At 46.4% G+C, this 22177-nt stretch overlaps 1 protein-coding gene across 1 annotated transcript; it reads left to right on the forward strand.

The window, feature by feature from the left end:
* Positions 1-445: 445 nt before the first annotated feature.
* Positions 446-17499, forward strand: CRKL (CRK like proto-oncogene, adaptor protein). Its single transcript, XM_010195942.2, has 3 exons — positions 446-1282; positions 4613-5075; positions 13754-17499. Exons 1-3 carry the CDS (start codon positions 969-971, stop codon positions 13886-13888), a joined length of 912 nt encoding a protein of 303 aa, XP_010194244.2. The 5' UTR covers positions 446-968; the 3' UTR covers positions 13889-17499.
* Positions 17500-22177: the final 4678 nt, after the last annotated feature.

Here is a 22177-nt window from a genome sequence, read left to right on the forward strand (position 1 = left end):
GCCTTACGGTGCCATGGCAGAACAGTGCCGCCTGAGGCTGGGCAGCACTGGCGAGGGCGTGCCAAGAGAAAGAAGGGGAGAAGACGGAGGAGGTAGGGTGGCTGATCCCCCTCAGACGTCTTCAGCCTGGGCAGAGTTCGAGGAGGGCGGGGAGGGAGCGTACCCTGCGGTAACGCGGGGCTCCGGCCGCCGCGGGGGTCTCGCACCCGTCTAACAACACATCAGCGGCCGCCCGCGCCCCTTCACCCCAACTGCGGGGGTCCCCGTGCGCCAGGCGCGCCCGACCCCGCTGCGAGCCCTGAGGCGGGCGGCGCTCCCGAGCCCGGCGGCGCTCCCGAGCCCGGCGCCGCCCCTCAGCGCGGCCGCTCCCGCGCACGCGGCCCCGCGCCCCTCCCCCCGCCGCTCGGCGCGCGCCTGCGCGGGGCGGTGTCTCCGGAGCCGCTGCCGCCCGGCGCCGCCGCCGCCATTTTGGTGCTCGGCTCGGAGAGGGGAGGGAACCCGTAGGAGAAAGCGGGAGCTCGGCGTTTCTGCCCTCCTCGCCTGGCTCCGGCGCTGAGGCACCGTAGCAGCCTACCCCCGCCACCTTCCCGCGCCGCCCGCCCGTGTCAGCCGCCGCCGCGCCTCGCCCGCCGCTCAGCCGGGCCCGCCGCAGGCCGGAGAGGCGGGAAGGATGCCCCGCACACCCCGCCGCTGAGCGACACCGGGGGCCCTGACCGCCGCGTCTGGCCGGCCCCACCCCAGCCGCTCCTCGGTCCTTCGCCTCCCGAGGCACAGAGCTTTTCCTTCTCCCCGAGCTCCCCTTTCCCTGCGGTTCCTCGCTCTCGGGCTGGGCAGCAGCCGCTTTCCGCTCGTCCCCTACTCGCGCCGCCTCACGGGCCTCCTTGCCCAGGCCTTCCCTCTCCGGGTCTGCTCCTCCGCCCGGGTCCTCGGGCTCTTCCCCCTCCCTTCTCCTCTCCCCGCCCGGAGCCATGTCCTCCGCCGCCCGTTTCGATTCGTCGGACCGCTCCAGCTGGTACGTGGGCCCGGTGTCCCGGGCGGAGGCGCAGACGCGGCTGCAGGGGCAGCGGCACGGCATGTTCCTGGTGCGGGACTCCTCCACCTGCCCGGGGGACTACGTGCTCTCCGTGTCCGAGAACTCCCGCGTTTCCCACTACATCATCAACTCCTTGCCCAACCGCCGCTTTAAGATCGGCGACCAGGAGTTCGAGCACCTGCCCGCGCTGCTGGAGTTCTACAAGATCCACTACCTGGACACCACGACCCTCATCGAGCCCGCGCCCAGGTGAGTGCCCCCCAGCCCCCCACTGCTGCCCGTGAAGAGGCGGCACCGCGGGGTGCCCGTCCAGCCACGGCGTGTACGGCCATGCTAAGGGAGCATTTGTGGCCATCCTTTTAGGCTGTTTCTAACAGTGTATTAGCATCTCCGTGACCATCACGGGTTGCTCTTTCAGTTACATCATCCATACAATACACGGGGCCCCTCCTTAGGTAAGGTACCGTATACATCTCTACCACGTGCTTTGCATCAGCCTTTCCTTCTGGTATTGTCCTGTTCTTAGGATGGTTGAGAAGCTGATTCACCAGTCTTTTCCTCAGTACCCAAGTACAGCTTCTGACCTTAAGTTACTGTCTGCACCTGCATCCACGCCTATTACAATAGAACAGGCTTTTATGTCGTTAGACTGCTTCACTCAGTGAAGCCAGCTTTAATACATTCTGGGATAGCATTTCCTAAACTTCAAGAATGACATGTCACCCCCCTCAAAATGTAAACCATTTACTTCTCAGTGTGGTTATGGCACTGATCGTGTATATCAGCATACTCCAGGCACTACCTTGAGAAATGCTATTCTATGAGGATGAGAAAATGTGACATGACTATGAGCTCATTTTTTTGCCCTGTTCCCAACATGGGACATACCTGCAGCTTGCAATCAAGAACATATTTTCTATTTTTAATTAATAAACCTTTTCCCAGTATCTTATTTAAAAGCTTTTGGGCTTCTTGGATAGAATTAAATGAAACTTACAAAAGTAGTGAGACATTAGAAAAATAAATGCACATTAGTTTGCTTCTAAATTCTACAGTTTAAAATCGTACTATGTTTAGCAGATTAGCACATTGTTAGGTGGGAGAAGAATAACTTTTGAGGTTTATAGTCACAATTTAACTTTGGCATAGGCCAGTTGCTGACTGGCATTCAGGAGCTTGTCAAAGGTTGCCAACAGTTTGCCAAGTTGAAAATCCTCAAGTGGTCAAAAAGAGCCTTTTTGTGACCCTGTCAGGTGATGGGAGGGATGTGACAGCACTAGCTTCAAGAACTCTTACAATTGCTGAGAAGTCTTCTGGATAGTGATTGTGCTGTAGCTAGAGAGGTGGGTAGGTAAAAAAAAACCCAAAACATCACTTTCGTCAGGGCAGGAAAGCTTAAATGGAGCTGCCTGGTGTTGTGTGCATGCTTGAACATGTGGATAGTTGTGAGGAAAAAAATAGTCAACACTGAAACAATCTTTATGCTTATTGTTCTCCTTAACCTGGATACTGTTGATTTTTTGGATGTAAAAACTTAATCATTTATGGCAAAGACTGACTTGGCTTTCTCCATACACTTGCTTGCTTGGTATTTGTTAGGAGTCTTGTGTGAAACATTGTATGGGCATTTTAGAACCTTACTTTCATATTATGCTCTCAGCAGCTAGAGACAGATGGGACCTGGCCTACTGTGAAGTGACAAGGGTTTTTTTGTGAAGCAGCAAATGGGATTAACTAGGTAGTTTTTCCTCAGCATGATTTCTCTTCTAAACTGGTTTAGAAAAATCCATGACAATGGTTGATGGTTTGATATAGGAGACTGCCTGCTGCAAGAGGGAGGACTAGAGGTAGCATTTCCAGATACTTTAATTTGTTTGAAGTTTATTTGGAGTTAATGTACTAGATTTAGAATAGGGCTGGACAGGTATGTGCCTCAGAACTGTTACTGCTACATCTTATCTCTCAGGTAACACCACGCTCAGATTCTTGTGCTTTTGAAGGCTGTTGATCTTTTAATTTCATAAAGTACAGAGTTAAGAGGTGTTTTTGTGGCAGGATTAAGTAGTTTGTTGTATATAGCCACAACACTTTTCGCTCTCAGATGACATTTTAAACTTAATGAAACAGTTGAAAGTGGAGTGCTGGAAGCCTTCTGTTTGTTTTGTGTCAACAGAGAGCTCAGACCATCATTGCAGATGTTCCTGAGCTCTTGGTTACACAGAGTGACTGCTCTCTAAAGGGTTCCCTCTCCCCTGGCTCTGCCTGCAGCAGGATGTCTCAAGCATATATCTATTTAGAGCTTCTGGCATATCTTGCAAAAATCACAGGGATTTGACTTCCATCTTACTTTGCAAGTAGCAAAAGAGAATTGAAGTAGGCTAATGATATGCATTCCTGCTATTGTAGCTTAGCTAAGTATCTGCTGTGGCCTACATACATTAAGATTTGACAGCTGCTTTGAATAAAATTTGTAAAATTTATGGTGAGAATAGATTGCAGTGAAAATAGTCTCATTTGATGAACAAACTCACATTAATCGCAGACAGTGAAGTGACTGTATTAGACAGGTGATGAACGTAGTAATAAACAGTGATGTGAATAAATTAAAGGTAGCACTGATTAATAAGGCAAAGGAATGTTTCTAGATGGTCAACTTTTTCCATTTCTTATTCCATTCTTACCAGTGGATGCAGGTATTGCATACTGTCTTTTAAGATGTCACTTTCAGGTTATTAGGTATTTAAATATGCAGGAAAGTACTTTGAAAGTAATAATCTTTTTATTATAACAGCCCTTTGAGAGTTGAAGTTGTCAAAAAAAACATTACAGAGCTTAATTCCATACTACTTTCCAGAAAAGGGGGAAAAAGTGTTGTCTCCTAAAAAAACCCACAGGACTTGCCTAACTCTTTTCTTAAAGGAGTTTTCAGTATAAATGTGACTAGCTGTCCCCAAAATTCTGCATGTAAGTAGTAGGATTTGGTTAGAAAGATGAACCAATTAGAAAGACAACACTGGATTTCTAAGTTAGAAAAATGTTTGTCGTGCCCTCTTACTTTTGCTGTCTTTTTTCACTAGGATACCTGAACTCTGGCATTTAGAGTTACTGAATTCTTTACAAGTGGATGTTGAGGTTTAAAATATAGATGTGATGAACTGAAGAGGATTATGTAGGTCTCTGAGAGCCTCTCCACCCCAAGTCACTCAATTTTAATTTGGTTTTATGTATCATTACTCCTGTAACTTAAGCTACAGAATTGACTTTATTCTATCCTAAGGTAGGTCCTTACAACAATCCAAAACAGGTAGATGAAGATCTCACATGATTTGTCCTGATTTCCTGCATCCACGACAGATTATTTTTGGGTTTCTGAGGAAGTCAACTTAGTTAAGTAATTTCTTAAGAGCACAAGTTACTCCTGAAGTGCCTCACAGTGCCACCAAGCCAATACTTTTGTAACAAAGCTCAGTAAGTCATTCTGCTCTAATTGGTGTTGGTGCTGTAAAACTGATACTTGGCTTTGTTACTGGAAGTGCCAAACAATAGCCATGGCTTATACCAAATCTTTTTTAAACATAGGTATCCAAGTCCACCAATGGGATCTGGATCTGCCCCTGCTATGTCTGCTGCAGAAGAGAATGTGGAGTATGTTCGGACTCTCTATGACTTTCCTGGCAATGATGCTGAGGATCTTCCGTTTAAAAAGGGTGAGATACTGGTAATTGTAGAGAAGCCAGAAGAACAGTGGTGGAGTGCCAGAAACAAGGATGGTCGGATTGGGATGATTCCTGTTCCTTACGTAGAAAAGCTAGTCAGATCTTCTCTTGGGAAGCACGGAATCAGGAATTCCAACAGTTACGGTATCCCAGAACCTGCCCATGCTTATGCTCAGCCTCAGACCGCAAGCCCCCTTCCCTCAGTATCCAGTACACCTGGAGCAGTGATCAATCCTCTGCCATCAACACAGAATGGACCAGTCTATGCCAAAGCTATCCAAAAGAGAGTACCCTGTGCTTATGACAAGACTGCACTGGCATTAGAGGTAAGCTTTTCCTCTCTGGTCTCGTGATTTTCAGTTGCTTTGTAAAATAAACTAAAAATGGTTAGTGGCAGAGCTGGTGTGGATGACTTCACGTGGAATCTGCTTATCTATGTCAAGGGACTGAGAAGTTAGGTTACATTCTGAAGAAAGATCTACAAAAATTGCTTCATAAATACCACTTCCTTTGAGAAAAGTGACTAAGTTACTTCAGGACCTGTATTTACCCTCTCCTCTTGCCTCTTCAAATATGTTACAAAGGCATTGGAGTGTATACGTCCTGCTTTGGAAATAAGTGCTAGTGAGAAGATGACTTTGCTTCTCCAGCTAATATTGAGGAAGGAGAGTGATGTGTCATTAATCATTGCAGTATTCCAGGTTGAGAACTGGCAGTAGCATCATTCAGAAAAAGGTAAGGATTGCTCATGAACACACCGTAATGCACTTCACTATCTGGTGCTGAGACATGAAACCTGGGCAGAAGTATGTCAGCAGTAGTCTAGTCCCTTTTACTTTCGTTTTCAAAAGTGGAATTTGAGAAACCTTAAGACCAAAGAGGTGAGATGAAAGGCTAGAGTGTGGCCTCTAAACTTGTCTTGAGCCTTTAATAAGTTCCCATGCTTGCCAAAGCATTTTTAAAATTTATTTTTATTAGGGATGTCTTTAAGACTCTAGAGCTTTATTATTTAAATGGTGAAGAATTCAGGTTACAATTCAAGTTTAACTGGCACAAATGATGGATTGGAAGAAGTTTTTAAAGCAATAATCCCGAACACTGAGCTGTTACGTTAAGATGATACAAAGGCTAGTTAACCTATGGTTCAAAAATGTCTCACTTGGAAAAAGTGCTAGTCTCAAAAGTTGAGATCTGAGCATGGTACCATACTTCAAGGAGCAAAGGAAATGCAAGGAAAAATGCAAATAAAGCAACAGCGTTTTAGCAAATAAAACAGTGGCTTTTAAAAACACTTTTGAACTTTCCTGTTGCTATTGCTCAGCTTCTGACTTATGACTGAAATTTGAAAGGTGGTATTTGACACTTCCAGGTATGTAAAACCTCTACAGGTGATTACTGGCTTCATATTAAAGACATATCACTGGATTCTCCTTCAGTCTTAGGAGATGTAGCAGCTAGTTATTTGTGAATAGTATGTGAAAGTTATCACAGAACAAAGTGTAAATTCTCCACCAGCTGCACTGTACAGAAGATTCCTGCCAAAGCTACTCATGCTTCTGAAAACAAAGCAAGCAACAGATTTTATGTTGTCAATGTGTCACGGAATTACTTCAGGGAACCTGCTTCACTGCAGAGCAGCAGAACCACTTGAAAGGATGATCCTCACAAATAGATTTTCCTGACTTGCTATTTGGTGACCTAGTTAATTCCATCATTCTAGCTACTCTAGTGTACCAGTAGGATTAATTCTGACCAACACATAGCTTTGAATTGTTTTGAACCTGCAAATAATTCTGAACCTGCTGAAGTTCTGTTTGAGGGATCCTTCTGTTCCACTGAATCCTAATAATTTATTACTTTGTGTCTCTGTCTCTCACCATTGCTATGTTTTTGTCTTCCTATGTAGTCTGTGCACCTTAGCCACACTGTGGCTTCTCAAGAGGCTTCTGGGAACTGATATACAGTTTCATTAAAAGCAATGATTACAGCTTCTCCATAGCTATCCATGCCTAGGGAACTTCAGCAACCTCATTGGGGTTTTTTTGATGACTCCTAAAGAAAAAACCCAACTTCGTGATCTTCCTTCAGATTGCCCAACACCTGCTGGGCCCAGACCACACATTTATTCCCAACCTTGTCAGGGCTCTGCATCTGTCTGAATAATCTGGACCATCTGAAGCTTCCATTTTGTAAGAACACTGAAAGTACCTAGTGGCAGAGATGGGAATGTTTTGGGGAAGAAAGTTAAGATGTTCTCATAATAACTGCATCTGTAGTCTGCTTCAGTAGAGGTGTACTCTAAATCCCAGCTCAGCCTGTACAGGTAGAACACTTTGTTAGTGTAATGATATAGCACCTGATTGTGTGATCTCATTTAAACTGATAAAATGAATAGGAGAGCAGAACATGGTTGCTGGCTCAAGGTTTATGTGGTCAGCACACAGACAGTACTTGAAGAGAATACCATCTGGAGTAAATAAAGCTATTGCATGGTAATATGCTCAACTTCCTTTGAAATGGAGGGATGTCATTCTCCTGGGTTCCGCTGGAAAATGGGACAAGCTCTCCACTTGCAAGGCCAGTTTTTCTGTTGCACACAATTGTTTACATAAGCTGTCAGAAGTTTTGTTTAAGAAAAGATAAAGATTCACAGCCTGTTGCAGCAGAGTTTAAAAAAATCTATACCTTCCTTAGGAAAGTTTCTCACATGAAAAATGTAACTTTTAAACAAGTGAATAGTCTACTGAAAAATCTGACTCAAGATGTGCTTGTTTGGATCATGATGGGGTGTTTCACTTTTAAATACTATTTAAAGTGTGACAGTTCAAGGGCAACTGCAATGTAAGGAGACTAGTTAATACTCCATTTATTGCAATTTGGACCTTGCTGGGCTAAAATTAGTTAGTCTTCATACTGGTATTACTGAAGTGACTAACATCTGAACCTTGACATGCTCTTACAGTGTTACATGCTCTACTCTCTTTTTAAAATATAAATACTAATCTGTTTTATAGGCCAAAATAAAAGTTTTAAGTAAACTATCTGAAAGAATACAGTTGGTATACATTGGGCATCTTCCTATACACCAGTGAGCAACTGGTAAAGCCTACAATAAATTTTATGTACCTCTAAGATTTCCATCTCCTGTTGTCAGTGGAGTTAGTTGCCTTGGCAGTTTGGATGTAATGTTTTTAACTAAATGACTGAAATGTGCAGTTTCTCACTACAGCTGACCTTCCTGGTGATGTATGCAAGTATTTTCTTGGATACTGCATTAGCAAAACTAGCAAAAAAACCTCCAAACCACACCAAAAAAACCACACCAAAAAAACCCGACCTAGATCTGTTTCTTTACTTGTGTGCTTTTAGCCAAGAAGCAATTTCCTTCCTTTCTGGTGCTCTAGAGGAAGGAAAATGAAGGACAGGGATACAGTGTCCTGTATTTACTGGGACTAGAACTCTACAATACAGGGTTATGTACTGCTGTTCTTCAGTCCTGCTCTGGGAAAACTAGGAGGGCAATCCTACATTCAAATGTTATACAGGAAAGCACCCCAAGAAGGTGATAGATTTTGTAGGAGCAGAGATTGTTTGGCACTGTTACTATGATAGCTTCTCAACATTTAAAGCCTGTGGTCTGTAGGCAGCCTGATAACAATAACACGCCAATAAAGCCTTGTGGTAAATGGCAGCTCCAGCCAGCACGTGACGTGCACACAGTGCCCAGCAGACGAACACCTGGTACCTTGTACATTTAGGGAGCTTATCTCTTGGTAGCTGGGTACGTGTTTGGATCCAAAGTAGCTGACTGATTGCTAACTTCTACACAACGAAGTTCTTTATATCCAGCGTAGTCAGTAGCTAAACTAATGGTGGATAATGCCCTTAAAAATTAGTGACCTGCTTGAAGGGGATTCAGAACATGAACAAGAAATTCCACGTCCACATAGAAAATTAAGTGGTATAAGGAAACAGAAAATGGGAGACCAGGAGCAGCCACTAGGCTTGTGTGCCCTGTGGTTTACAAACATGTTCTAAATATATTGCAGACACTGTAATAAGTGTGATAGACCATTTTGAAGACTCCCAGAGTTCATCTCCAGAATCAACGTGACAGCATGACGGAATCTGAAGATTATTTTGCTTTAAAACAACAGCTTTGCTATATTTTTTATAGCAAAGTTTTTATAGTAATGATGGCTTTTTCTAGACCTCTGCCAGCATTATAGTATTGAGTAGTTTATCTGTTCATGATCTATCAGACACATACATCTATGTTTGTTAATACAAAGTTACCTTGTTACTGAAATGTTTTGGTGAAATAAATATCCATTCACCATGATTATGTAACTGACTTACAGTATTTCTCTTGAGCTTGTTACAATTAGGTTACAGTTAACTTTCCTTTGGAGAGGAAGAAAAGTTGAGACAAGTAGGCCAAAATGTGCTAGTAGTAGAACTTTCTTAATTAGGAAATTAGGCTACTTCTTTCACTAGACAACAAGCATTGTGCTTTTCTTAAGCTAAGAAAACTTAGTATTGCTGTGTTAAACATTAACATGCTTCAAACCCACAAGGTCTAAATTTTAAGCAAAACATTGAGCCTATGCTTGTGTGGTGTGAAGTGTTGATCAAGGAGTACTGATAACTGCTGGACTGAAAGCAACGTTGGCAGCAGCATCCCTGTGTCTGCCTGACATGCACCAACTTTTCACTATGCTACTTGGAAAATACCACTGACAAGTTTTGGAGATGTCATATGCAGTCTTAATCTTTGTAATATCCTTTTCCAGTCAAAATTATTGATGGTTCCCATCATGATAGTGTTGAATGCCTCACAATTTAATACACGTTCACCCTCAGAACTGCTTGCAGGGCTCAAATGGAACTGAATGTGACCTGGATAACCTAGACAAGGTCCTGTGCTATGGTGAGATTCTGCATGGCTCAAGAACGATGGTCTATGGAAGTTTTGAGCTCTACAGATTCTGTAGAGACAAATAGCTTAATCTGATAGAGACAGGCTACCATCACTTAGTGAAAATCAGCACTGTGGTGCTGCAACCTCAACTCTTGTTAATGAGCCACCCTCAAAATGCAGACTTCTGTTGTTTTACCATGTTCCTAGATGAGGCCAGATTAATTGCATCTGTGCTGCCTTTTGACCTGCTTTTGTCCCTCAAGAATGGGTGAAGGCCTTTCCTCTGAACTACTCAATTCTCTGGTTTGGGCATCAGCTATTATTTTTCTGGCACATAACATTTGATGTGAAGGAAAATTAAGCAGTTCTTTCAGCCTGTTGGTTTCGTCCAATAGATAAAGCACCCTTGGTCCTGCCTGCAGTGCAACTGAACTCTTCCTCTCTTGTGTTGCTCAGCTTTGTACCTTTTGGGAACAACAGGATATCAAGTAATCCCTTAGCCTTGAAGCCTCATTTATTCTTCTGCAGAGCAGACAGCTGGTCTGAACAATTGTTTTGGTACTAATGTTAGTGTTGCCAAAAAAAAAGGTGAGGATAACACTAAAAGGTGTTAGGATAACAACTGAGGTTCAACACTCAGTAAATTCTCAGAGAGCAATATGTTTTCTATAGCTCTTGTCTCAGTAGGCTAAAAGTGATGATTTAGAGTTTTAATGCATTTCTATCTCCTTAAAATTACATTACTGAATCCAATCAGCTATAGAACTATTAACATACAATTATTGGAGTATCTGTAAAACACACGGAATTGGTTGACTGTGTGACTAAAATGGCATTCAGGAAACCTTCAAATGGAAGGCAGGTATGGAAGGGTCTGGAGCAAATGAAGTAACCTTTCTGACTGGCATGTTCCACAGCTTATGTTTCCTCAGGGCTTTGAACTCATGCTGTAACAGGGACATAATGGAAGGATGCTATCTAACATACATTGTGATTTTTATCATTTTGGGTGGAACCAAATGGCTGCATTTCAGAAGTATTACTCACTTCAGCAGTTGCTGCTTCCATCCAGTGATGCTGGCATGCTTTAGGAGTGAGATGCTGAGGCTAAGGAAGCATTATCCTAATTTGAAGATAAGGGCCATGAGCTGTCCAGAGCCATACGGGAAGTTTGTGGCAGAGATGAGAATAGAACCAGGTCTCCTGACTCTGTCCTGTGCCTAATCATAAGACAATCCTTCTGAGTGACTTAAAAATGTTACAGTAGTAGGTGATCACACCTCAGCTGACCATACTAGAGATGCTTTAAAGAGCATTTACCAAATATTGCTTTTGATTAGTAAAAAAATCAGGAGTATGTGACCAGATTCTTGCAGACATTCGCAAAATGGAGGTTTCTAACATAACATCCCTTAATGATTCCCTCAGCATACCAAGGTTCTGTCTTTAAAAACCTTGTTTCAGCATGGCATTTCATCAGCTCAGGGGAACTGCCTGTTTGGGTTTGAGTAATACAGACAAGAGCATATTCAAAAACTTTCATTTAAAAAAAAAGTTACATAAAGTTATTGCTTCAGGTCATTTATTTACTATTCCAGTGGTTCTGGCATATGTTGAGTAGTTTTTGTATGCTAGCAGCCTTCCTTTCCAGGAAGATAATGACTGTAGCAACTTTGCCCACCCAATCTGCGTGGCAGCTTGTTGCCAAGCCGTAGACTTCTGTGCAAATATCTTTTCAGTCATATGAAGCAAGACTTCCAAACCTATCCACATTGTACAAATCTGTCAAATTGAAGGGTATCTCTTCCAGAACTTCAAAGTGACTAATGGATTGATCTCTACAGCACATGAGCAGAATTAAATAGGCTCTCAGAAAATGACACTCCATGTTTCTGAGCCAGTGTACTATAGACCATTTTCTTCCATGAATGAGTGCTTGAGAGTGGATTGGTTTTATGGTGTGGTACAAATGCAGTTTCTTACTTGGTTTTAACTGTTACAGTGTTGACTGTATCTCCTCGAATTTGGGTCTAAAACTTGGATCTGTCTTCAAAGGCTATTTAAATCTAGCAATGTAACACTGAGTATTTTTAGATGTTATCAGCCTTTTCCCAAAGAGACATTCATTACGTTCCTGTTTAGGTCATCTTGTTACTATTTAAAGCTTTCCCCAGCCTTTCTATTCAGTAAAGAGTCTGACAAATTGTGCTTTTCAGCAAATGCACAACATTTACTGCAAAGAGATGAAACTCCCTCAAATTAATGCCAAATGTATGTGTTAACTGTCATGGGCAGTGTGTAACTACTTAGTAGCATGCTGGCTTCATGCTTGAGTTCAGGGACAGCATAAGTAAAGATGTCCATTTAGGAGTGGAACACAGTCTCAGTTCTATCCTGAGAAACTTGAAAGGAGTTCAGAGGGTTTTCTCCTCTTCTAAAATCACAAGATTCCAATTGTTCCAAGTATGACAGTCTCAAGTTGGGAGGAGGACGGGACATGGACAACTCTACTTAGACAAAGAAGAGGGGGAGCAATATATTTTGCTTCAATATCTCATTTCAATATCATGCTACATAAACTTAAATCTCTAAAGAGAGCTTCATAGTTTGAGAAATTTATTTAAAAGACATAACACTGAGTGGCTGCCAAGGAGAGTATCCTACTATCTTAAACTTCACTTAAGGGTTTTTGTTCCAGAGTGATCTTCAGAAAATATCGATTGGAGTAATGGTCACTGGTTTAAATGGGCTTCAGATCACCTAGTGCCATGCACACTGTTTTATAAACTCAGGCTTTCTTTCTTCAACAGAACACAAGTCTTACCTGAAAAAGTTTTAATCTAAGGCCCTTAGGCCAAGGTCCTTAAACTATCTGCATCAGTTCCAAGTTTTAATACCATTCAGATAATGTAGACAGATTGTAATACATACTGTTTCAAGGCTAAAATCTAGTTTTTCCTTCAATAAAACATCAAAGCTAGTTACCCTTCGGATTTCACTGAAGCAGCTCAGTGAGCTGAGACTCAGCTACAAAAAGCTTGCACCTAGTTTAGGGAAGAGGCTTCCCAGCTGTTTGTCATCCACCACAGGCTGGTGGACTGTTTGTGAAATGAGTTATTAGCTGCTAATGTCACTTATCTAATATTTACTAGAGTTACCATGTTAACTAGCTGAAGTAAACAGGAAGGGAGGTGTAAAGCTAGAGAGCTGCTGCAACAGACCACATATTCAGCTATTTTGAAGCATTTAAGGGAGAAACTACTGTTCAGCTAGTCTTCAATGCCACTTGCTATATTGGATGCTTTGCAAATGATACTAATCCAAATTAAATACGGGCACTGCATAATGCTGAGAGTATAACTTAGCATTTGGGCTGTTTCTTGCTTGCTCATGGTTTAGCTCTTCTCATCTTTCACTGCCAAATAGGAGACACAGTTATGGTAGGGACGGCCTGACACGTCATCGTTCCTCTTTCAAATTCTTTGTTAGGAAGTAGCGGTAAAGAGAACAAATAAAAGCTAGAATCTGTACATCCTAAAAAAAGGTCTGGTAGCTTTTGCCTGCTTCAGAGATATACCATTACTTTAGAAACTACAGAAGCTTCTTAGACTGTGATAATCAGAAGCAGAACTTTAAGCAACAACTTCTTGGCCACAGAAATCTCTCTTCGAAAACTCAATTTCCTGTGAAATAAGGCAGCTGATGGCAAAACCAGTGTGAGTGCCCTGCTCTTCTGAACGGATGGTGCATCCCCCTGCTGATGGCAGCTTTACTGATGGCAACTTATATCCAAGCCAAATACACTGTTGCATGAACTTTCCTATAGGAAAAGGTGTAGCTCGGCAATTTGCCTGGCTATGTAAATATGCATTTAGTTAAGAGTCTGAAAAAGAGGTCAGGCAATTGTCCTGGTTAGCAGCAAAGGGCTGGTGTTTTACTTAACTTTTCAGGTGAACCTTACACCCAGAAGAGGGCATAAGGAATCTTTTTGCTGTGATAGGCTTGTATTTGCTGTTCCTTTTCATTTGATTTGTGTCAGAGCTGAGTCCCATGTGTGACACACTTTTTGTTTTGCTTACACAGGTGGGAGACATTGTGAAGGTTACAAGGATGAACATAAACGGTCAGTGGGAAGGAGAAGTCAACGGCCGAAAAGGGCTTTTCCCCTTCACACACGTCAAAATCTTTGACCCCCAGAACCCCGAAGAGAGCGAGTGACCCCCTGCCCCACTCCCACTGCTGCTTCCTGCCCTGGCTGTCGGTGGCATTGTTTGAGGTGGGATGGTGACTGATGGCACGTTGCTAGCATTGCCCATTGTCCAGCTTGCTGCAGTTTGACGGTTCTTTTCGTATACCTTGGAGTACATACAACTGAAGGCACTGCCTGACCATACCTTAGTTGCATCATCCAGAACTTAGTTTCACTTTTGAAACTATTGGGCCTTAAGCTGGAGAAGACTGAACCAACGTGTAGCAGAGAAGCATGGGAAGAAAAACCTTTCCCATTGAGACTTCCGTGGACTTTTTCTGGCTTGCTCAGTAGGAAGAGCCCTCATTTTAGATCAAACATGCAACTTGTGCATTACTGTCCAACAAAAAGCAACAACAAAAATGCAATTTTAGGACTGAAGAAGACTTAGTTTTAAGAGAACCTGCCCTAAGGTAGTACATTTTAAATGATGGTCTCTTTAAAGGACAAACATCGAAGCTTATGTATTCTAAGCAGTTGTGTTAGAAACTGCTCTTTTCTGTTAACTCTTAAGCTTGTTGTTGACCTTCCTGAAACAGTGTGTTAAATGCAAATAATCATGGATTGATCTGCATTGAAGCTGAGGCATTTATTTATGAGGAAGCTTAGGAGGGAGTGATACCTGTATCCCGGTTTTGATACGCTTAACATATTTGTTGATTTTTGCAAGCACTAACTGTAGACAGCGAGCTTTAAAGGGAAACACTTTGGCCTGGTCTACACACAGCTCTTCTGCAGTGTTGAAAGTGTGGTTTCACTAGTAGAGAAGTGCTTGTCACAGAGCTGTTACTTGCTAGACAGACTGATCAGATTGCCATGGCATGGGGAGGCAGTAAAGGAGTGGGACAGAAAAGCTTAGTAAATAGTGATAAAGATCCTCTTATTTAAACATACACCTTTTATACCCATTTCTCTGCAGGCTCCCTTACTCTCCAAAGTTTCCTAGCTGTGCCAGCCCCAGCTTGCTGAAAGCTCCTTTCCAAACACAGTACCTGTTTTCCAGGATATCTCCATGGTGCTTGTTTTCCAGAGCTGCTTTCATCTTTTTCCTTCTCCTTTCTTTTCCTTGCTTGCATCCTAAGTCCTCTGCACACTACTTTTCTTTCACCCTTCTGATTGAGCTGGCTCTGGTTTATATATGCCCTGGATCCACCCTCTTCCCAGCAGCCTCTAGGATGTGGTTAATTGGAGTCAGCTGCCTGGGTTCCCCACCTGAGAAATCAGTGCTGAGGCTGGAGGAGGCCACAAAGGTGTCTGTGATGAGTAGAGCATCTCCCCTTTCCTGTGCATGAGCTCTGCTGCCATGGTCCTGCTTGCAGTAGGGAACCACGGGGCTGCAGCTGGCACCCACACGCCATGCCGGAGAGTCCTGAGCCATAGCGCGGGACATGGCAGCTTGGGCAGGCTGGTGTCCTGTAGGGCTTTGTAGATGGACTGGAAGGTGCTTGTCAAAAGAATGGAACGCTGAATTAACAGAATCCACGTCTGCAAAGGTGACACCTGCACCCCTCTGCAGCCAGCACGGGTGAAGACAAGCCTGTTGTGAAAGCTGATGGGACCCAGCAGCCTCAGGCCTCAGCTGCAGCAGAAACGTCAGACAAGGCACAATCCCACCCCTCCTTACAAATGTCACATCACATAAACGTTGTTGTCTCAAGTTCCAGCATGTTTCCTTGTTGATTTGTGTTGCTTGACCCTAATAAAAGCACGTTGGTCTTAGCTGATGTGAAAGTGCCATGAGGTCCTTAATTGGAAGGCACTGAAGAAATGCAAAAGTGGTATTTGCAACAAGACATCCGAAATGTCTCTGTTCCTCTGTGAGCTATTTCCTGTAGTATTGATCAAGTGTCTGACAGTCTAGAAGTTCTTGTTGAGCATTGTACTACCAAATTAACTGTGAAGTAGAGTAGCATTGACTGAAGTGTTTGGTGCTGTAAATCTCGACAATAGGCATTGACGTTTTGTCTTGCAAAGAAAAGCTATGCAGCTCTCAACTACAGAAGGTGATGCTTTTTCTGTGCCCCAGCTACACCCAAAAGTTTACTACATAGATTGTACTACTGAAAGTCATCTTTTGCATACAGAAACTGCACTAAACTCAGTCTGCTGCAGAGAAATCTTATTTCAGCCCTGACCTAGTTACAGGCAGCTCTTCAGAAGACTGATTACAGGATTGGGCCTTTGTGTGGTGAATAAATACTGTGAGATTTGAGCTCTTGAACGCAGCTTTTAACCTGGAGGTTTTTTTTCACTGAAATAAAGGTCTTGACTCCTCCCCTCACTGAGTAAGGGTCACGCTTTGAACACAGGCATTGCTTTAGGTTTCACTGTCTTCTGATACTGCAGAAAAGCAAAACTGTTTACTTTCAAAACTATGCAAAACTTGTGTGTGGTGGCATCTGATGCAGAGACAAGAGCTCTGGGGTCTGCGGGGCAGGGCAGGGAGGAGCAGCACGGCTGGCGCTGAGCCGTGGTGCCCGTGGAGCGGCTCTGCCCCTGCACCTGGCAGCGTCTCCACAGACAGGCTGCATTGCCACCAGTGCTCCTCTGAGGGGCTGTGGGTTCTCAGCCGCTTGTTGCGTGCTGACACGGGCCGTCCTCGCTCCGTGACGCCTGTCAGTGGTCCCCTGTGCGTGTGAACGTCCCCGGGCGCGGGAGGGGCAGCTACCGGCACGAGAGCCACGACAGCCGCTGCCGTCACTGCACCAGCCGGTTGTTGTGGCTGGTGGGGTGACCTGGTGCCACAGCAGCCAACCACCAGCACACACACACTGCTCTCCTCCCTCCTCTTACGTTGACGTGTATAGAGACACTGAAGCCTCCGACCAGCCTGAAAGTTCGAGGGAAAACTGTTAATCAGTGTCCATCACTGGCTGAGCGCTAATTGAAACCATGATTGTTTACAAATTGGGAAGATACAAACAAAAGGGAATGTCCTGCTGGGGCTGAGGCTCCGAGGGGCCAAGTGTTATTTTTGTGAAGGGAAAGCAGCCTCCTTTGTGCCATTTCACGTGCCTGTAAAGGGATTTTTTTAATACTGTATTAACATCCTGGGAATGAGTGGGCTGCCTTTGTTTTCTAGTCCAGTTTTCAAGCCTTTTCCGCCATACCTGCATCTGAAAGTGAGACCTGCCTAAAAGACTGCCTTTTGGGACCAGTGACAGCATTCTTGTAGAGTTGTCATTTTTTGTTTACTCATGTTGAAGTAGAGTGTGTTTTGGGACAAGGACCCGGTTACTGCAGTGGGAAAGGTGGCCTTGTATTTGAGACAGTCTTCACTGTGTAAACTTTTAAAACACAATATGTAATTTAAAGACCATGATCTTCAGGCAATAATATTAAGTGTAAGCTTCTAAAGTTTATTTTGGGGATCATAGCGTGTTTTATTTTTTGTGCTATGAGATTAACAGTATTAAATGAATTATATTCTTAGAACATACGGAGTGTCTTTTCTTAAGATTAGTGCCTTTTTAATTTCTTGCTCCACTTATTTCATAGAACTGGTCCCAACATCAAGCCACTGTTTTTTTTTTCCCCAGTGCCCTGTTTGTACAGTCTAAATAAAACTTGCCTCAACTTACAGCATTACTTGTTGTCTTTAGTGTTAACGGCATTCTCAGAGTAGTGGAGCCCTTGCTCTGCCGTGGCGAAGCCCTGTTCTAGGAGTGAAGCACCAGCTGCAGTCTTCGAGAATCAAAGGCTGAATGAAGCAGATGCTGTTGCCAGGCAGGAGACTGCCCTGTTCCCTCTCACCCTGTGCCAGAGGCCGCGCTGTGTTCCGGGGCTCCCCTGAAGCAGCTGCATCCCCCGTTCCTTGCAGCGTCAGCTCTGAGGAACTCGCTGAGCTCCTCGCTGCAGCACGGGGCTGCACACGGGATGTGGCCGCTCAAAGCCACAACGTGGCCCTTCACCACCTTGCAGTCAGTCCAGGTCAATGCCAGCACTAACTGCAAGTTAAGGGGGTTTAATCGGTGAGATCCTTCCGTTAAATCATTAACAATGTGCTGAAACGTGAGATGCTCTTGATGGAGAAAGACTTCAGAGGACCATCAGACCCCAACTGCTGCCCAGAAGTCTAAAAGCTGCCATTGCTCCTGGCCTGGGCATGCCACCGCTACTGTTTGTCTTCTCTGGAGCACAGTGTGATGTTAATAAACATTCATAGACAACTCTGCACCGTGTCTCATCATCAAACACTCACACGTGGCAGGTAACGTTTCAGAGAAAGCCTGTTTCGAACGGGTGAAGCGTGTGCATCCTCCCCTGCCAACGCGCTCTGTGTGCCTTTCGCTCGCCCGCCGAGGTTGGCAGCACCGGCCCGCTGCTGCAGCCCCTCTCCCGAGACCGTCCCTCGGCAGCTCTCGCTTTGCCGTTTGTGTCGCTTGGCCGGCACAGGAACTGCAGCCCCGGGCGTGCCGGGGGAGCCGCGGGCCCGGCCACCGCGGGCGGGGACAGGCTGGGTTCTGGTGCCACCCAGGCTCCTCTGACACCGGGACACCTGCACGCGCCTGGGGACGTTTGGGATACTTGTGTTCTGCACAGGAGAACTTTATCTGTGCCTCCAGCTGCAGCAGGTGTCACCAAGTGTCCATCTGCACCACGCTGTAGCACGGTGAGGCCACAACAATCTGCATCCCCTTATGTTGTGCATTTAGAAGTATCTCCTCGCACAGCTGGGCCCAGGAGCAGGGTGCTGGGTTGCTTTACTGTGGCATGTTCCAGTTACCAGAGGGACAAACTCCACAGCGTGAGGGGGCTGCAGGGCTGGGATTTGTCTCAATAGGACTGGCCCTCCTTGCCTTGGCTTCCCCCCACGCCGGCCTCCCTGTGCCTCCAGCCAGGGCCCAGGCCTCAGGGACACTCAGCTTCTCCCCAGGCTGGCACAGTCACCCCTCAGCGCAGCCAGGACTCGGGCTTTGTACCAGGAGGGCCCAGCACGGCAAGTAGTCAGAGGTAAGGAGAAACAAGCAGTAACCCAAGCTTGGGCAACACCTTGGGGCAGCTGTAGCAGCTTCTGTCCCTTACACTGTCCCCTCGGCCTCTTTTTAGAGGGCACATCAGCTGTTCCCACAGCAGCTGTTGAGCCACAAGCCACAGCTCAGCATGGTAAGGTAAAGCAGTTCCAATTTCAAGTTACCTCGACATCCCAAGCTGCAACCTGTGTCAGACACTGCACAAACAGCTGAGCCCTCCTGCAGCAGGACTGCGAGTCCAAGAGGAACAGGCAGGCAGCAGGGAAAGAAACCATCACAGCTGTCCCAAGTGAGCCTCCTGCTCCGAAACCTGAGCCCCAAGACCTTCCCTACAGCCAGAACTGGTAACTGGTGAACACGGGTTGTTGTGTGCTCACCTCAAGCCAGGGTTTTGAAGTGCTGCTCCAGCTGGACCCTCCACAGAGCAGCTTGGGCACCCAGCACCCACCCCTGACTGCCCTGTCTCTGCAGGGGCTCCTGCTCCTGGCTGGCACAACCCCTGGGAGCTAAAGGCTGGGCTGCTGCCTGAGCAGCATCATGGCTGCTCACCAGGGAGCCCAGCAGCCCCTCCTGTGCCCCCACGGCCTCACCTGCAGGGGTGCCATCCACGCTGCTGCTGAGGCGGGTGGGAGACAAGAAGTGACAGGGAATCATCACACTGTTCTCCTCAGATAAACCCTCCCAGCACCTGCTGCCTTCCTCCCAGGCATTTTGTAAGCAGAACCCCCCCTGCACGAGTTATTAGTGCAACCTGCCACTGGTGCACCAGACAATCAGGATCAGAGCTAAATCTGGGGCATCCACAGGGAACTGGTTCCTGCTCTGTATGTCCTGGCTGGCCTAACAAGGGCAGCTGAAAGTCAGGAGAAAGCCTTCACTTGTAATCTTGCATTTGGTCCAGAAATGAAGCACTAAAGCACAAGAGAAAGTGTGGATGAGTGGGTCCAGGCTGACAGCACTCACCCTGTGCTGCATTTCCCAATCTGTGCCACCTAAGGAACCCTCTCCAGGGCCTGGGGCAAGAGCAGCCCCTCACAGGGCACTGAGGTGGAAAGGCAGCGCTGGACATGGGGCCTGGCCTTAACCCAGCTGCCTCTGCACCCAAGAGCTGCCTGACTCTGGGTAGCAGTGAGTCAGAGAAGAGGATGCTCTTTTGAGACAGAAGGGACTGCCTGAAGGGAACAATGGGAGCTGCTTTGAAACTCTTAGCACTCACCTCCTGTCAGCCCACCGCTGCTCATCATTAACGCCCGGAACGAGCCCCCCAGGATGCTCCTGACAGGAATGACAAACCCAGCCAGGCCTTAGCGGGCACTGACCATAAAACCCATACAAATCAAACTTGCCCATTTCCCATTACCATGAAGGAACAGTCTCCTGTATTTCTAGACCCTAATCCAACTTTTTTAATCTATTTTATGTTAATTGAAAACTTGATCTGGATCATGAAGTAGTTGAGAGGCCTCTCACCAGGATTCCTACACACTGAATCCACTTCTGTGGCTTGGGTTACCTCTTTCTTGCCCCCATCTTGTGACCAGTGGCATCAGCAGCCCTCTGACCTTGAAGAGAAACAGCTTTTCTATTTCCAGGTGTTGCAGCTGGAGATGTGGTTCTGAGTCTGCAGCAATGACTGACACACACAGCACTGGGCTGGGACCTGCTGAGCACCCAGCCTAATGCTGCAGGGCACAAAGGAAAGGGAATAAAGAGCCACATCCCTCAATGATGGAATACCTCCCACTGCCCCTGACTACCTGAAATAGCCATGGCTACTCAGCACTTTGGAAAACAACATCTAAAATTAACGAAGACAATTTCACTGCAGGAAATAGCACCTTGGTCCCAACACAGGACACATCAGGGGAGTATGAAATAGGCTAAAATTGGCTCTGGTCTGGGATTCTGCTGAATGCAGGTAACACGGGGCTGAGCGACACGGGAAGGACGTCGGCACTTCTGGAAACCTCTGGCCAAAATCATCCCAAACTGCAAGATGTATGCCAGCAACACTGAAGTTACTTCCAGTCCTCAGCAGCAGCTCCTGCCTGCATGAGGCTGAGTGACCCACCTTCACCATCCCCAGTGCCTATCTGATGCAGGGTGGTGGGATGGAAACCGCTCACAGCCGGTGGGACGAGTGCTAGTGGCTGCCAGGGGCTTGTGCTGTACAGCAGCTGTGGCCCACAGACCTCCACAGCCCATGGATCAATGCTGGCCTAAACTGAGACAGGAGTAAAGACATGTTGGAGAGCAGCCTAGGAACAGGAAGCATGCACAGTACTTGATAGGGCAGTAACAATGTCGGACTTGCATCCACGAAGCGTGCAGGGCTCGTGCCCCCTTCACTGCAATGCCCTGATCCCAGCCACACTCTGCAGCCCCACAGCACAGGGACAGCACTGGAACAGCTATGGATGGAAAATGGAGGTGAGTGGAGGGAGGAGACGAGGCACCTGGAGAAGAACAGGCTGGGCAAAGACTCCTCCCTGCTGCCAAATGCTCTGCAGTCACCACCCAAAATAGTGCCATAGCCTGCGTGTCCTCGAGACAGTCCCTGCTGGAAACACATCAAGGCATTGCTGGAGCAGCAATTGCCAGCACAGGGAGCCACCCTGGGAGCTGCTGACGCTGCACCCCACTGTACCTGGCTCCTTTCCTTTCCCCCACCGTTCAAGCTGCTCGTTGACACTACAGCCAGGGAACCCAACAGGGTCAGCCCAGCAAAGAATGTAGGCAGGGTCTGGGCAGAGAGGAGGAAACCTCAGGGTGCAAATCAGAAAGTCACCACACACGGCTGCCACCTAATGACACGAGGAATCCCTTCCAGTGCAGTCCCAGTCTGGCAGCGACTGCACGGCTCAGAGGCAGCCTCGTCTCTCTGGGATCAGCCAACGCTGCCCCAGGACCTCTCCTGTGCTTCCCAGGGCACAGACACATCCCTTCCCCCAGAGAGCAGCTTGGCCTGGGTAACTGCCGCCTCCTTCCCTTGTTTTGCTGCCAGATTCCCTTCCGAAACGTGAGCTGCTTCAGCTCCAGCTCCAGCCTCAGCCTCTGGCAGCACCTGAACAAGCCCAGTCACGCAGCCACCTCGCCCTGGACGGCGCAGGAGCTTTGCCCCTGATGCACCTCAGGCACAAAACAGCAATGTGGCAGCTTTCTTGTGTTTTTCCACGTCCTCTATCACCTTGGAGCTCCCTCACTGCTGCTTGCAGGCCTCAAACCCTCTGCAGCAAAGCACCTGCCCCATCAAGGGTGACAGCCACTGGGCAGCCCTGTGCCCCC

This window comes from Colius striatus, chromosome 17, assembly GCF_028858725.1.
Source record: "Colius striatus isolate bColStr4 chromosome 17, bColStr4.1.hap1, whole genome shotgun sequence".
Taxonomy (NCBI): domain Eukaryota; kingdom Metazoa; phylum Chordata; class Aves; order Coliiformes; family Coliidae; genus Colius; species Colius striatus.

Bases quoted from the DNA above. Each gene is read 5' to 3' on its own strand.
- CRKL (XM_010195942.2), top strand. From the start codon at position 969: ATGTCCTCCGCCGCCCGTTTCGATTCGTCGGACCGCTCCAGCTGGTAC. The intron at 1,283-4,612 runs GTGAGTGCCCCC...TTTTAAACATAG, and splicing joins CTCATCGAGCCCGCGCCCAG to GTATCCAAGTCCACCAATGG. The intron at 5,076-13,753 runs GTAAGCTTTTCC...TTGCTTACACAG, and splicing joins AGACTGCACTGGCATTAGAG to GTGGGAGACATTGTGAAGGT.